Source organism: Lactuca saligna, chromosome 7 (genome assembly GCF_052625555.1).
Source record: "Lactuca saligna cultivar CGN05327 chromosome 7, ASM5262555v1, whole genome shotgun sequence".
Taxonomy (NCBI): domain Eukaryota; kingdom Viridiplantae; phylum Streptophyta; class Magnoliopsida; order Asterales; family Asteraceae; genus Lactuca; species Lactuca saligna.
In genome coordinates, this window is record NC_136423.1 from 70,512,501 (window position 1) to 70,527,714 (window position 15,214).

Below are 15,214 nucleotides of genomic sequence, written 5' to 3' on the forward strand. Positions count from 1 at the left end.
TAAGGCAACGATATCTTCAGCAGTGGCAGTGTTGAGGTTGATTTCCTTAAGCTTTTCATCAAGGGATACTATTTATCTTCATAACGAGTGATCATTCGGATGTTACAGATCCAATTATTGAAATTGGACCCGTCAAAGATCACTCTCCCACACATAATAAGTGAGAACGAGTCGGAGGAATTTGAGCCGGAAGCGTTGTTAACGTTCGACATATGAAATAGAAAAAGAACAAAGTTTGATTAGAAATGAATCCCCAATTAAACACCCAAATGAGAAATTAGGTCTAGGATCCAACAACATTATTTACAAATTAGAAGGTGGATGTCGTAATCTAACATGGAAATAATTTGAAAATAAGTGAATGACGATTCACTAATTCTCCACCATGAAAAATGAAAAAGAGATTAAGTTTTAAATGTATTGAAAACTCCTAGATCTTTTAAGATTCATTGAACTTTTTAATGGCATGTTTAATCTTGAAATGCCCCTCAAGTTTGTAACTGGGATGCCGATGATCACAAAGCGGGTGTGAATAACCATGTAAATGTACATGGTGCCCTCATTGTTACAGTCACCTATTCAATGTGCTGGTTAACCACACACGCTCCACTAACGTCTTAGCAAAGGTACAAAATGTAATTTCATGGAATTGCATCAATTTCACTTTTTTCCTAAAGTAACTAAGAATGAGAATATTTGAAAAACATTTAGTTACTTTTATAATTCGTTATACTTTTAACGAGGAAGGGTTGCCCTATCCTACCCATTCGGCTAACAACCCTCCACCAATCAAGGAAGTAGTGGGTGAGAGTGGACACTCATTAAACAACCGTTTTATAGGCCATAACCTTATACCCCCCCCCCCCCCTTATAGATTGGCTTTGTGAATGAGGCCTACTAACGGTAACGGTAGCAGTTTAAATTATACATACATACATACATACATGCATACATACATACATACATACATACATATACACACATACACACACACACACACACATATATATATATATATATATATATATATATATATATATATATTAATCTTATAATATTATAAAGTATAAGGTTGAATGTTAAACTTGTAAAATTCTAAGGTTTTGAAATTTAAATAATTCAAATTAAACTTTTAAGCAAAAAATTTAAATTTCAAAACTTGAGGGCAAGTTTTGAACTTCTCAAAACACATAGGATCAAATAGTAAATAATTTAAAATTAAACATTTAATTTAATGATTATCTAAAATTGAGCTAATCAATTATATTCACAAGATAATTCATCAATTAATTTAAATAATCAAATATTATCAAAGAATGAATTAATTATTCAAACAATTGGTAATTATCTTTTGTTTTGGTACGGATAATCATAAAACAACAATAAAATTCGGATTTTATTAGTAAAAAACGATTTAGGTTATTATCCTATAGCAAAACAGAAAGAAATCCTGAAAATCCATCTGTTTGAAGCTCCGACTCGCCGAGTTGGACTGACTCGCCGACTACAGCCAGTGACTCGCCGAGTCAGGTCAGGTAGAAGGCAGAAAAAATGATTTTCAGAGAGGATGAACAAGCAAGGCATCAGTACAAAGGAAACCAATCAAGGCTCTGATACCACTGATGGGTTTTACACAAAATAACATCATATATGCTCATGCAAACCCTAAAGCTTGGATATAGGTTTCTCTATTATACATGTAATTCATCCAAGACTTACAAACCCTAGATCTAGCATACATGATTTGAAATTGACATAAGAAGATAGATCCGGATGATTACCTCTTGAACAATAGCTTGAATCTTCTTGTCTTGGAGCTTAGAGTCACAAATGTCACTCCTCTAATGGCCTACAGACACCACACAAGCAAGAGGATGGTATTGGAGAGAGGGGAGAGGCACAATTTCGGCTATGATCTCTCTAGGGTATCAAGTGGCTGAAAATTGGAAGCCTTAGGGTCTTATTTATACTGGTACTGCTAGGGTTTCAGTCTAAACCCTAATGGACAACTTAGGCATTAAGCAATCCAATGAAGCTTCTGGAATAAGGCCCTTATGGCCGAAATTATGGATGGACACATCCTAATTTCGTCCATGCCTAGTCCAAGAGGCTCCTCATCCCAATACTCAATTATCACACATTTGATAGTATAAGTCTCTGATATTTAATTAATGTTTTTTAACCACAAAATTAATTTCTTAATTACTTATTGTCTAATATTAATTTAATTATATGATTTCTCTTTTAATAAATTATTCATATAATATATTAATAAACCATATTAACCTCTCTATTCATAAATGACCCTGTCAAATTGCTTTGGTGAAGACAACCCAAAAGGACTATACACAACCGGGTCAAGTACTTACCAAATATAGTTACGGGCTTAGACACTAATCCAACAGTATCCCCTAAGCAGTGTTTTCACTCTGATGAAAATCCTTAGGCTAGGTCCCTTATGATAGATGTTTTAGGGATGTAAACTGAGGATAACGGGAATGGGTAATCGTGTTTGTTTGGTTTGATGAAATTAATAAACTTATTTATTGTGGGTTGAAAACCTTATGTGCTTACCAGGCTCCCAAGTCTGACCCACTAAGTTTTTTTGTATTACAGGTAGTGGCACAAGAGCATAGTTAGGGATGTCAACGGGAGCGGGAATAGCTGCCCCCGCTCCCGCCCCGGCTCCCCCGTTTACATAGCTCCCGGTTACCTCCATCACCCCCGGTCCGGCCCCCGTTCCCCCGCTTAAAATTCTTTTTTTTTTTTGCTAAACAACTACTTTGTGTTAGGCTAAAAAACTTATTTTTAATAACTTTAAAAGTTTAAAACATAATCTTTTAGAAACTAAAAAAATTAAAAATCCAACATTACGAATTCAACATTACAAAACGACAATTCCATCAATCTTAAAAATATAAAATATGACAAATCCAATATTACAAATATAAAATACTTACATATCCAAAAGTATATGATCAATTCACTACCTCTTCAATATCTATTAATTGGAAACGGGAAAATGAAACCTAACCTACACTTAAAATTAGAAAATCTATTTTGTATATGTATTTTATATTATATATATATATATATATATATATATATATATATATATATATATATATATATATATATATATATATATATATATATATATATACACACATAAATGTACAACCGGGGCCCCGCGGGAGTACGGGACGGAAATACCAACTCCCGACCCCGGTCCCGAAAATAAGCGGGGTTTAATTTTGCCCCCGCTCCAGCTCCCGATTTTTTTAAAAATTTAGTCCCGTACGGGATCAGGATCCCACGGGAGCGGGGTCCCACGGGGGTTTGTGACATCCCTAAGCATATTTGGATGATTTTATGAGAGATTACAGATTATAGGGCAGTAGATATAGATAAATATTGTAAAGCCTATGTTGTACTATTTATGCTTTTGATCTGTATTAACAATGACATCTCGAGGTTTTAATATAATGAAATGCATTTTTTTGAAAATGCTTTGGTAAATCTTTATCATATTTTCTTTCGAGAACAAATTCCGCAACACTTCTCTTTAAAAGGTACTTTGATTTGAAAATAAAGCATAAACAAATCGCTCTTTTCTAGCTATAAAATTGGAGATGTCACATAACAAGCATAAACTTCCAAAACTAACAAGATCTAGAGATATAACTATCAAGTTTAGAGCTTTATACCTTAAAAATGAACCTTGGAGATGAGGTGTTTCTGGATCTAAATGGCCATGATATTCCAAGGTTGTTCATCAATATTCTCTTTGCTTCCAAGACATCGAACCACACACTATCAAGCTCAAAATGAACATGCAAGAGATTAGGGTTTTCTATGGACGATATGAGGGTTGAAGGATGATGAGAGGAAGGGGTATTTGGATTTAAGGATGCTTAAATATGGTCCAAATCCTAAATACTAGGGTTTGGGATCTTGGCATGTATGCCAGCGTACCTGGGATTACGCCCAGTGTACATGGTGACACCCCAACAATTACAAAAAATGTCATTTTGGTCCAATATGCCACAATTCTCATATCAAGGTCTAAAACTCAATCAATTCTCATACTTAAGGTTAGAAATGTAATATATCTTAATTATGAATGTTACATTTTCTCTTTCCAAGCATCATCATTTTGTTTTGATTTCAAAATTATATGTGTTTTGTTGGTTTTAACCTTGAACGGGATACGGGAAGACCCAAAAGTTTGAAGATCGTAAAAATGGGTTAGTTTTGGCGAGCCCATGTCAAACCCTTGGACCGATTCAACCAATCAATCCAAAAAAGGATCCTCCTCAGGCGGGCATGGTTTAGATATAAGAGATTTTGGTTACCTTAAAAAAATTCAAAAACGACACTGGAGAAAGGATAACTTAAACCTAAGGAGAAGGGATACTCAGGGAAGTAAAACAAGTAGGAGAAACAAGATTCGGTTGGGCGTGACCATCGAAAGGTTTGAAAGCAGTGTTAGCAAGAAAAGCCCCACCCATTTTCAAAGATCCAGTGTCGTCGTCATTGAAAGAGCAGGTCTCTTCATATGTCAGGAGTTTTTAATCGACAACATCCTCATCAGAAGGAGCAAGGATGGTTGTGCGCGAATGAAGTTTCTATTAAAAAAAGGAATCAGTAAAAATAAGAGAGAAAGAAGCACAAGATTTACGTTAAAGACGATTGGTGATGCTTGAGAGAAAGCTAAAAGAGGTAAAGAAGCGTTAGTAACCACTATACCCTATTTATTCGAAAAAATGAGGAGAGAGAGATGACGTGATAGGATAATTATTCCTATTAAACAGATAAAATTCTACCGTTGGAATTTAAATTTCAAAATCTTTATCTCAATTTAATTCTAAAATAAATTATACTCGTTAAATGTTCAGAATTAATTAAAATATTTTGCAGCTTTAATTTGGGGGCAATTGTTTGGTGTCAAGATCCTGAAACATATCTAAGATCTCGGATCTTAAAGTGGAGTTAGGATCCTTAAACAAATGTTTAGGAGTTAAGATCTTAAATATTACTAATATTATTTCCTGACGAGATTAACAAATGTATTTCTTGGTTATTTTTCACATGTGTAGAAATAGTAAACACAAGATGCGTCTTCACTGAAGAATCGCTTCAGTCAAGCTTAAAACCCGGAGTTACCAAGTCAAGGCAACGTGCAAGGGTTTGTTCAACATGATCCCAAGAATATCGGACATCTAGTTAGTCAACCTAGGGTATAAATCACACAACACACTTAGAGCAACTTAATCACTTGTACTCTTATTCTCAAACACATTTTTGTAATTTACATTTCGATTAATAAGATTAAACAAGGTATGTAATCATTATTACCTCCACTGTTTTATGTTGAAGATCCTAGCAAGATCCAAAGGTTTTCCTTATAAGATCATTGGTGTCACTTTTAGTTCATTTTCACATTTATATTGATTGCATAACCACAACCTCTCATACAATTTGATTGATATTTCCTTGATTGCTTTTTGATCTCTCTCTCTCTCTCTCTCTCTCTCTATATATATATATATATATATATATATATATATATATCCAGTAAGAATTTTTTTGGTATGAATGTGAGAATTTTTTTTTCTGTATATTTTTTGGCGACCAAAACAAATGAATCACTAGATAAATAAAACATAAAATGATTCACAAAAAAATCCCCAAAAAACCAACTCGATGATTCATTTTTATGATGATTTTGTTGATATTCATTAAAATTATCATAAAAGTGAATTTATTCTTGATTTACTTAAAAATGAATAATAAAGATATTTTTTTTTTGGAATTTTTTTCTTGTAAATCAATTTACTTTTCAATAATCTAATGATTCATTTTATTTGTTTGTTAAAAAATATGCATATAAAAAAATTTCTTATATTCCTACCAAAATTTTCCTACCCAAAAATCATAGAAAATATATTTGAATAATTCAAATACATCTCATACATTAATCTAGCTATTTTTTACAAAAATCCAAATATTAAAGAAAAAAAAAAGTTTCAAATTCAAAAGAACCCAACATGATTTATTTTATCTTCATCACATGCATACACTTTGGCATTGAATCCTAAGTGACTTGATGCACTAGTCTCCCTACCACCCACCCCTAACCTCTTTGCTTCTCACCAAAGTCTATGTCTCTCTCATTCTCCCTTATATACAATATATATCGTCAACTCAATTCACCTCCATCAACACAACATCAAAGAAAATACAAACAAAACTCCACATCACTTGTATCAAAATATGTTGGATTGGGGGCCAGTTTTCGTGTCAGTGGTTCTCTTTGTATTGTTCACGCCAGGGTTGCTGTTTCAGTTGCCTGGCCACAGGCACTGCGTGGAGTTTGGCAGTTTTCAGACCAGCGGAGCTGCAATCCTGATGCATTCATTGCTCTACTTCGGCTTCATCTGCCTCTTTTTATTCGCTATTAAGATTCATCTCTACGTTAGCTAGAAAGATGATTCTGACTTATTTTCTCATGTTGTATGTTGAACTTCTAAATTCTAATTTATGTGAGTTTGCTTTTATTTGAATGAAAAAGATAGCATGATATTATAACCGCTTAGCTTGGGGTGAGTTATATATTATTTTGAAATTTTGATAACGGTTGAAATAAATAATAAACGACATTTTGGACATTTTATCAAAAAAAAAAAAAAAAACGCGTGAAAGAGTGTTTTGGGATACAATTTAGGAAAAACTAAAGTTTGGACATTTTATTTCAAATAAGTTTTTTTTTTCTTTGGTGCTAAGCATTAGAAATTGAAAAAACAAATCTAAATCAATTAATAAATTTGGTTATAATGGGGTAGACTTCTTTTATTGAAAAAAAAAAAAAAAACTAATGAGGGATATATATTAGTATAAGTGTTTACGACATTGATTTTTGTAAGCTCTTACAACAATTAATGTTTAAACAAAATATTATGTTTTAATGTTTTATATAAACAATTACAAATTTATTCAAGACAATCTTATAGTCTGTTACAGAAATATTGAGGGATATAAATATAAATACGAACATGCATGCTTTTTAATGGAAGAACACTATCGATCCCAGGGTTTTGGGCCACTACTCAATTTCGTCTCCTAAAAATAAATATTTTTATAATGCAACTATTAAAATAATTTTGCAAAAATAACTATGCAACACGCATGACAGATTACTTCTTTTAATTTATATACACCAAATATTAGTACCATCAATCCTCCAACTTTTCCTTCTTTACACTTTCTACCCGCTATTTTCATTTTTCAGTTTTAATCTAGAACTCTTAGCTTAACTTCTAAACAGCTAAGATCTCCGGCTCTTATAAAAGTCACAATTGCCCCTTCATGCAGACAAATCAAGTTATAAAATTAGAAAAAACAAACCAACAAACAAAAACAATTAAAATTAAACAACTTTCAAGTTATTGGTGTATTGATGCTATGCCACGTCATGTTAACTACTTCATTATTAGTTAGACTTTTCTGTTTTAATCAGTTATGCTCATATTAGTTTAGCTCATGTTAGTAGTGCACATTAGCATAGATAAGTCAGATGTATAATTGTATATATATCATTTCCAGTTGAATGAAACATAACAGAAAAGATTCTCTCTTCATTTTGTGAATTGTAACACAAGTTCCAATGTTAGGTTTGATAATATTTGACTAGGTAATTTAACAATAAACAATAATAAATAAAATAAAATCATAAGAAAATAAGTTGTAAATTGTGTAAAATGAAAGACATACGAAACGAAGGAATCTCATCTCATCCCATATAGCTCGTGGAAGGGAAGATGAGAGTCAAATCTCTTCTATAGAAAAACAACTCTAGACTAGAGGAAGACATTTTGTTTGATGTTTTTTTTTTCTTTTTTTTTTTTTTAATCTGCATTTTGCGAATTCAAGTGACAAACAAGTGCGGGGCCAATATTTAAGAATAACGGGGGCAAAGCTATTTCTATTGTTGGTTTGACGTTAATTGCTCTTTGATATTACTATTCCTTTAAAGTTATTGTCATGTCATGTAGAGGTGAGCATAGGCCATGTTGGGTCGGTTTGGGGTAAAACCAAACCCAACCCGCATATTTCAATTTTTAGGGTTTAGAAGATAAGGGTGCGTTTGATTGCGAAAAATTATTTTTATTTTTTAAGAAAATGCTTTCAGAAAATAGAGTTGAGTTTTTATTTTCAATTTTCAATGAAAATTTTAGAAAATATGTTTGGTTGAAACCGAAGGAGTTTTCATTTTCTATCTTAGAAATTTGAAAAACTGTAAAAATCATTTTTCTAATTTACATACAATTTGGAAAACTTAAAATTTTCATTTTCTTGGAAAATTTTGGAAAACTGAACGAACCAAACGTTTTTCAAAATTTCCATTTTTCTTAGAAAATTTTCACATCCAAACGCACCGTAATGGTTTCGGTTTCAGAGGTTTGATTTCCCGATTTCTCGGCCTTTGGGTTCAATCCATGGGTTTACAGGTTTTGAGTTTAAACCCATTTTCCAAAAAAAAATGATAATATGTGTAGTGTTTTGTGCATCATATAAAACACAATGGTAACCATCTTTCTAACACAGAACCTCATATTTACATGTCGAATGTCTTACTAATCCAACCAGGGTAGTGTTTAACCTTTTTCTATAGACTTATTTATATTAAGTGGACTTCCAATAAACGAAGTTTTTTCTTTCGATCTATATATATCTGTAATCTGGAAAATAAAAAAATGAATTAAACTACCAAACTGTTATGAGTTAAACTATGGGAATATGACTTGTTAAGGTAATTAACTTTTTGGGTTTTTCACATATAGGTAATTATCTTTTTTTTTGTACACATTTAGGTAACAAACTTTTTGGAACTGTTCACATATGACCATTATGATATGCTATCGCAGGTTACATCTAGCTACAGCAGGTCATAATGGTTATATGTGAACAGTTTCATCAAGTTTGTTACCTAGATGTGTACAAAAAAATAGTTAGCTAAATATGAACAAGACCAAAAGTAAGAGTAAATTACATGAATGATCCTTATGGTATAGGGGAATTTGTGCATTTGGTCCATAACTTATTCTTTTTAACTCGGATGGTCTCTACTGTTTATTTTTGTTGCACGCTTAGTTCGTGTCTTACCTAAAAAGACTATTATGCCCTTATTAATTTATTTTTTTAATTAATTTTCTTATTTATGTTTTTTTATATGTTTTAAAAAATTAATAGACCCCACATGTCTGTATCTCCTCACCGTAAATCTAAAACCACATTTGAGAAATTTAATTTGGGTCCCACCGGTCACCATCCCATCTCACATCCTCTTCAACCTCTATTTTCTTTCAATCTTTAGTAACATGGAAGTCTTCACCATTCTTTTTTTTTGTCCTTCAACTTTGGCGAACAAACACCATAACCCACGGTCTCTTCACTTTATTGGGTTGTGGTGTTGGTTCGCTGAAGTTGAAGTGAAGACTTCGTTTTCATCAAATATGGAAAAGAAATAAAAGTTTAGGATGATGAAAGATAGGATGGTGAGGAGATACAGATATGTGAGGTCTATTAGTGTTTTTAAACATATAAAAAATACATAAATAAGAAAATTAATTTAAAAAAGTTAAATTAATAAGGACAAACTAGTCTTTTTAGGTAAGATATGGACCAAACGCAACAAAACAAAATAGTAGGGATCAGCCAAATTAAAAAAATAAGTTAGGGACTAAACACATAAATTCCCCCAAACCACAGGGACAATTCGTGTAATTTACTCTTACTTTTGGTTTTGTTCATATTTGGGTAACTATTTTTCTTTTGTACACATCTAGGTAACGAACTTGTTGAAAGTGTTCACATGTAACCATTATGACCTACTGTAGCCCGAGGTAACCTGCTACAGCAGGTCATAATGATCATATGTAAACAGTTTCAAAAAGTTTATTACCTAGATGTGCACAAAAAAAGATAATTACCTACATGTGAACAAACCGAAAAGTTAATTAACTTAATTAGTCTTATTCCCTTAAACTATTAAAGTGGACCAAAGACAACGACTTAAAAATAACAATAAAAAGACAGCAACCAATTGTTATTAGATTGTGGGATAATAAGCAAAATTTAAATAACCTAGACAATTAAAATGATAGAACTGCAGACTTAAAGAATAAAAAACGCACTCTTTTCCACTACACTAGCATCAACTTAACATATTTTCTATCTATCATTAGTTATTTAATATATTCTATATGGATTATATAATATTGGATCGGTTTGGTTTTTAGGTCAGTTTGTAAAGTTGAAACTGAATTCAAACCAAATTTTTCGGTTTTAAAAAATTCAAACCCAAAATCGACTGTTTGGGTTTGGTTTTGGTTTTGTTGGTCTTTATCAGTTTTCGGTTTCGGTTTTACTCACCCCTAAATCATGTATTATTATTAAAATCTTCCATAATAGTATATTAATGCAAATACAACTGTAGGTCACAAAAATCTTCTTTTTCTTTTATGAGAAGCCAAAAATCCATTGGAGAGCACAATAATGTGCTTTAATTATGGTATATGGAATTAGGTGACAATAGAGGATCCAAAAAAAGAAAAGAATACTCATGATGATTACAAACCATACTTAATATAATTTAAATAATTTCTTAAATGTTTCAACTTCTTAACAATTATAGTAATTACTGAAGCAACTAAAGAAAACAAAAACTCAAGTAAATGGATGATAGCACGCAAATGTATTGAAATTATAGGTACACAACTATTGAAAATCATAAGCACCGTAATTAACTTCTTTTAAAATCAAAGGAGTCACTCAATTTCTTTTTTCTTTTACCTTAGAAAATAATAAAGAAAGATCTCTTGACTCTCTACTTGGACTTCTCCACATTTTGGAGTAGAGACCGACGAATGTGAAGGGTGACAAGAAGATTGGGCAACGACAATTTGGTGAGCGTGCGAGAGCGAGAAAGTGCGACAGGAGAAGGTGTCACAGTAGCAGTGATGGAGTCAGATGGGGCGTTGGGGGTACTACAGTATTCCCAAAAAAATTGTTTTATATATATAAAAAATATTATTTGTAAACATGTTTCGTATTATTGTACCCCCAACTAAAGAGATTATAACATGTTTTTAATGTTTGATATTAGATAACTACATATAATATATATCGATAATGTTTGTATCCCATATCAAAATTTCTAGTTCCTCCACTACACAGTAGGAAGAGTTTACTGTTCTCTCCTCTATGGTGATACTTTCTATGATGTAGGCCAATATGTTTTTTAGTTGTAATTTCTATTTTTTTTTTGTTAGATATATTATTGTTCTATTTCTCTCTTATACAACATTTTCTCCTCTTTTGTCTCTTAGTTTGTGCAATCTGCTTTTATTTTATATTTAGAAGATATAATATGTATGCGATTTAAAAGAAAAAAAAATAATCGATCCTAATTTTTTGAGGCATGGTAGATTCGTTGTGACGGTGATTAACGGCATACAATATTGGTATTTATTATTTAATATATATAGTAAAAGATTTTTTAATAGAATTTAACACTTCAAATATTATATTAAGGGTATCCGTTTGGATTTTGGAGGGTGATTCATTGTTGTGGTCAATGTGTAGTCGGTGGTCAAATAAAAAGTTAGGGGCAGAGCATCGGCATGCCCTTACTCTCCGCCACCGGTTACAAACAATATCAAACCTAAAATATTTGGTTTTTCAGTTTGAATACTTGTTTAATGTTGTTCAAACTAATTTTTTTATTAAAAGCATTTTAATATGTTTTAGGGCGCTAAGTTTTATTCATTTTCTAGAAAATAGAAAGATGATTTATAGGAAGAAACAACTTCGCGGCACAACTATCTATGGGTCGCGATGCATGCCAGCAAAATAAGATGCAATGCATGGCCGCAAAAACTCAAAACCCTAAGTCTCTGATTTTGGACCTTATTTGAAGGCTCACACTTCTTGGGTTTTTCTCTTATCAAAATCCATTCACCTATGATGTGCAACAAGAAATTCTTGCCTCTTTTCCTTCCATCCTTAAGTTATGGTGCATTTAAAAAAATTATATGCAAGAGTTATTGTTCAATGATACTTGCTAATAACATATAATCCTATAGAGTTACATTTTATAGCAAGTTACTACTAATTGACTATTTATTAAAGTAATTTGATTATTAATAAGTATAATCAACACTTGTATTTAATTGGAGAATTATTATATTATGAAAATAATATTTTTAACAACTAACTGATAAATTATTATTTCTAAGAAATGATAAATAAGAGAACAAAATCAGTTATATTCATAAGGTATATATATATATATATATATATATATATATATATATATATATATATATATATATATATATATATATATATAAATTAAAAAGGCACTTGAAGTAACCATTTAATTAGCATGTAACTAGCTAGTTGTGAGATTAATTGAAGAGCACTCCAAGTTATTGACTTGCTTGCCAAAATCGTAGATTCTTCTCATGAAGAAAAAATTAAATGTAAGAACCCGAAATTTAGAGAAAGTTGACTTTAGTCAATTATTGACCAAAATGAGAAAATGGTCATTTATGAGAAAAAAAAAACTAGATTATGAAGTTGTCACTTCATGAAAATGGTCATGACAAGTTTAATTCACTTAGAAGAGGTTAGATGACTAAGTTCAAGAGAAAGAGTGCATGACTATGCATTTCGGTTCGTGCTCGTTATTTCATTTGTGGAGACTACCTTGAGATTGTGGTTCCTAGGTTCATATGAGTTTTTTCACTATATTATGTGTGACATTAGATGTCCTTATGATTAATATAAAACTATAGTTGGACTATAACAATTGTATGTGAGACTATAACAATGGCATATGAGACTATAGTTGACCTATAGCAATTGTATGTGAGATTATATATAGCAATCGTGTATATGAGACTATGGTTGAACTATAATATTGTTTGTGTTCCAGAATGTTTGGTATATTGGCAAACTCATTAATCTTTGTATTTGCATTTTAAAGTTAAACATGTTTTAGGTTGTTTAGGTGAGAAAGGGAATGACCTAACATGAGTGTACACTCACATCAGTCACATCGGTATATGGTTCTGTTTTGAGACTTATATTAGTTTTATGATGACTTTGTTTTGATAATATGTTTTATGACTTTTGAAACAATTTGATGATATGATACTTTACATGATTGTTTTTAGTTACTAAATCTTGTTCTAAAAAGAAAAATTTTGCTTGAAAATTTGAGACATGATTGTTTTTAGTTACTAAATCTTAAATTTGAGACATGATTGTTTTTAGTTACTAAATCTTGTTCTAAAACGAAAAATTTTGCTTGAAAATTTGAAACGTTACAAATATAATTACAAAATTGATGTTCATTGATAAAACTCCTTTTGGTTTATTAATGGCAGAGTAGCCGGACTACAGAAATACAAAGATGACATTCTTCTGGTTAATAACAAGAATAGAGACATTTATTAAACCAAACGATTAAATCTTTTGTTGAGATATTTCACACCAACAAAAACTTAAGATTATGTTGGGAATTTTTGGGTTTGTATACATCAACGATTTCACAAATATTTCAACAAATATAACGGTTTAAAATTAATTGTGAAAGTCGGATCACTTTGAAATAGATGATTAGTCTTTAACCAATCCAGTTTTCTTTATTCCGATTTTTTTCACATTTTCTCTAAAGATGACTTCAAGTTCATTGAAATACACACAAGAACCACCATTCTTCTCCACAAGCCACTTTCATAGAAAAAGCTCATGTGGGAATCAAACTTAAATTATGATCCTACACGAATTCTTACTACTATTTGAAATAAATATTACTTTGAAATCAGAACCCCAAAAGATTAACGAAAATGTGGATGCGAATGGCGAACATCAAATTACAGATCTTTATCCACTTGAGGCATATATTCATAGATAATAAACACATAATATGTACATGTGTATGTGCACATTACATAATCAAACAACAAGCCAAACCAAACAAAGGAAGCAGCTATCTAAGATTTCATAAACAAAAAAAAAAAAAAAAAAAAAACCCAATTTCTTTCGCACATAACAAAATCAAGAAATCCATAAATATAGTTAATATACTTGATATCGATAAAGATAGATGCATCATAAAAACCCTAAAATTTTATTACTTCATGAGACAAGCAGGTAACTGGAAGAACCCATCAGAAGGATGCGAAAAAACAGAAAAATAGAAACCCTAACTCGCGGTAGCAGTCGATATTTCAACATAGAGTAAATTGATTCGTTTCAGGAATCAAGTCGACGAATACTGAAGGATTGTTACCGATCAAACGGGGCTGAGAAGCTGAGAAATTGAGGGTTTAGGCTCGGAGTTCATACCGATGATGATAACCAACGGAATGAATCCGTAGTGCGTGATGACTTTAGCCTTCTTCATGGTCCATGTGCTCCATTCCTTCAAGAGCTTTGATGGTGAATTATCAGGTGATGGCTTTGATCCTTTGCTTGATTTCCCTTTCGCCTTCAGAGCCACCTTCGACGACATTGTTTTCCCTTTCTCTGCAAGATGGACGATGGTGTTTACAGTTTAGAAATGATGGTGCCCTAGGCCTAATATACTTGGGTCTAATAAGTAGGTGGCTTGTGTTACAAGCCCAATAGATTGGCAAACGAAATTGACTAATTCTACCATAAACAAAGAGAAAATAATTTCCTTGTTTGTAAACTTGTAAATTTTAAAGTATTTTTTTCATTAAAGTATTTCAAAACTTTTTGTATTTTATATAAAATACATGAGTTTTCATGTATCAAAAAACTGGTTTTGAAAATACTTTAATTACAAAACATTAAGTCGCAAGATACCAAAAATTTGCGTAAATGAGATGACGTTTTCATAAGTAATTTGCGTGATTAAATAACGAATAGTTGAATATGTTAGATCTAAAATCAAAAGCAGTTTCCATATGTATCGATCATACTAGCTAGAGTTCAAATTGACAAAAAGTTTCATCTAATAATTCAGTATGAAGGTGTTGTATTTTACATATTTGTGTATGGATATTAGATAGCAGCATAGTGACATGCTTTCCACCAAAAACAACAGTTAGACCTGGATGATGTCTCATAAGCCTTTATGTAGGTGATTGTAACCTCCTTAACCCTTATATCGATGTTT

The 15,214-nt window shown here is 31.5% G+C and overlaps 2 protein-coding genes across 2 annotated transcripts; one reads left to right on the forward strand and one right to left on the reverse strand.

Annotated features, from left to right (window-relative positions):
- The first annotated feature begins 6,231 nt into the window (after positions 1 to 6,231).
- LOC145006838 (uncharacterized) lies at positions 6,232 to 6,521 on the forward strand. Its single transcript, XM_078965875.1, has one exon. It carries the CDS (start codon positions 6,277 to 6,279, stop codon positions 6,484 to 6,486), a length of 210 nt encoding a protein of 69 aa, XP_078822001.1. The 5' UTR covers positions 6,232 to 6,276; the 3' UTR covers positions 6,487 to 6,521.
- A 7,656-nt stretch (positions 6,522 to 14,177) lies between these two features.
- Positions 14,178 to 14,638, reverse strand: LOC145003775 (mitochondrial import receptor subunit TOM7-1-like). Its single transcript, XM_078962687.1, has one exon. The coding sequence runs from the start codon at positions 14,582 to 14,584 to the stop codon at positions 14,366 to 14,368; it is 219 nt and encodes a 72-aa protein (XP_078818813.1). The 5' UTR covers positions 14,585 to 14,638; the 3' UTR covers positions 14,178 to 14,365.
- Between the last annotated feature and the right edge of the window lie 576 nt (positions 14,639 to 15,214).

Excerpts from the sequence above, each read along its gene's own strand:
- LOC145006838 (XM_078965875.1), top strand. The coding sequence starts at position 6,277 with ATGTTGGATTGGGGGCCAGTTTTCGTGTCAGTGGTTCTCTTTGTATTG.
- LOC145003775 (XM_078962687.1), bottom strand. The coding sequence starts at position 14,584 with ATGTCGTCGAAGGTGGCTCTGAAGGCGAAAGGGAAATCAAGCAAAGGA.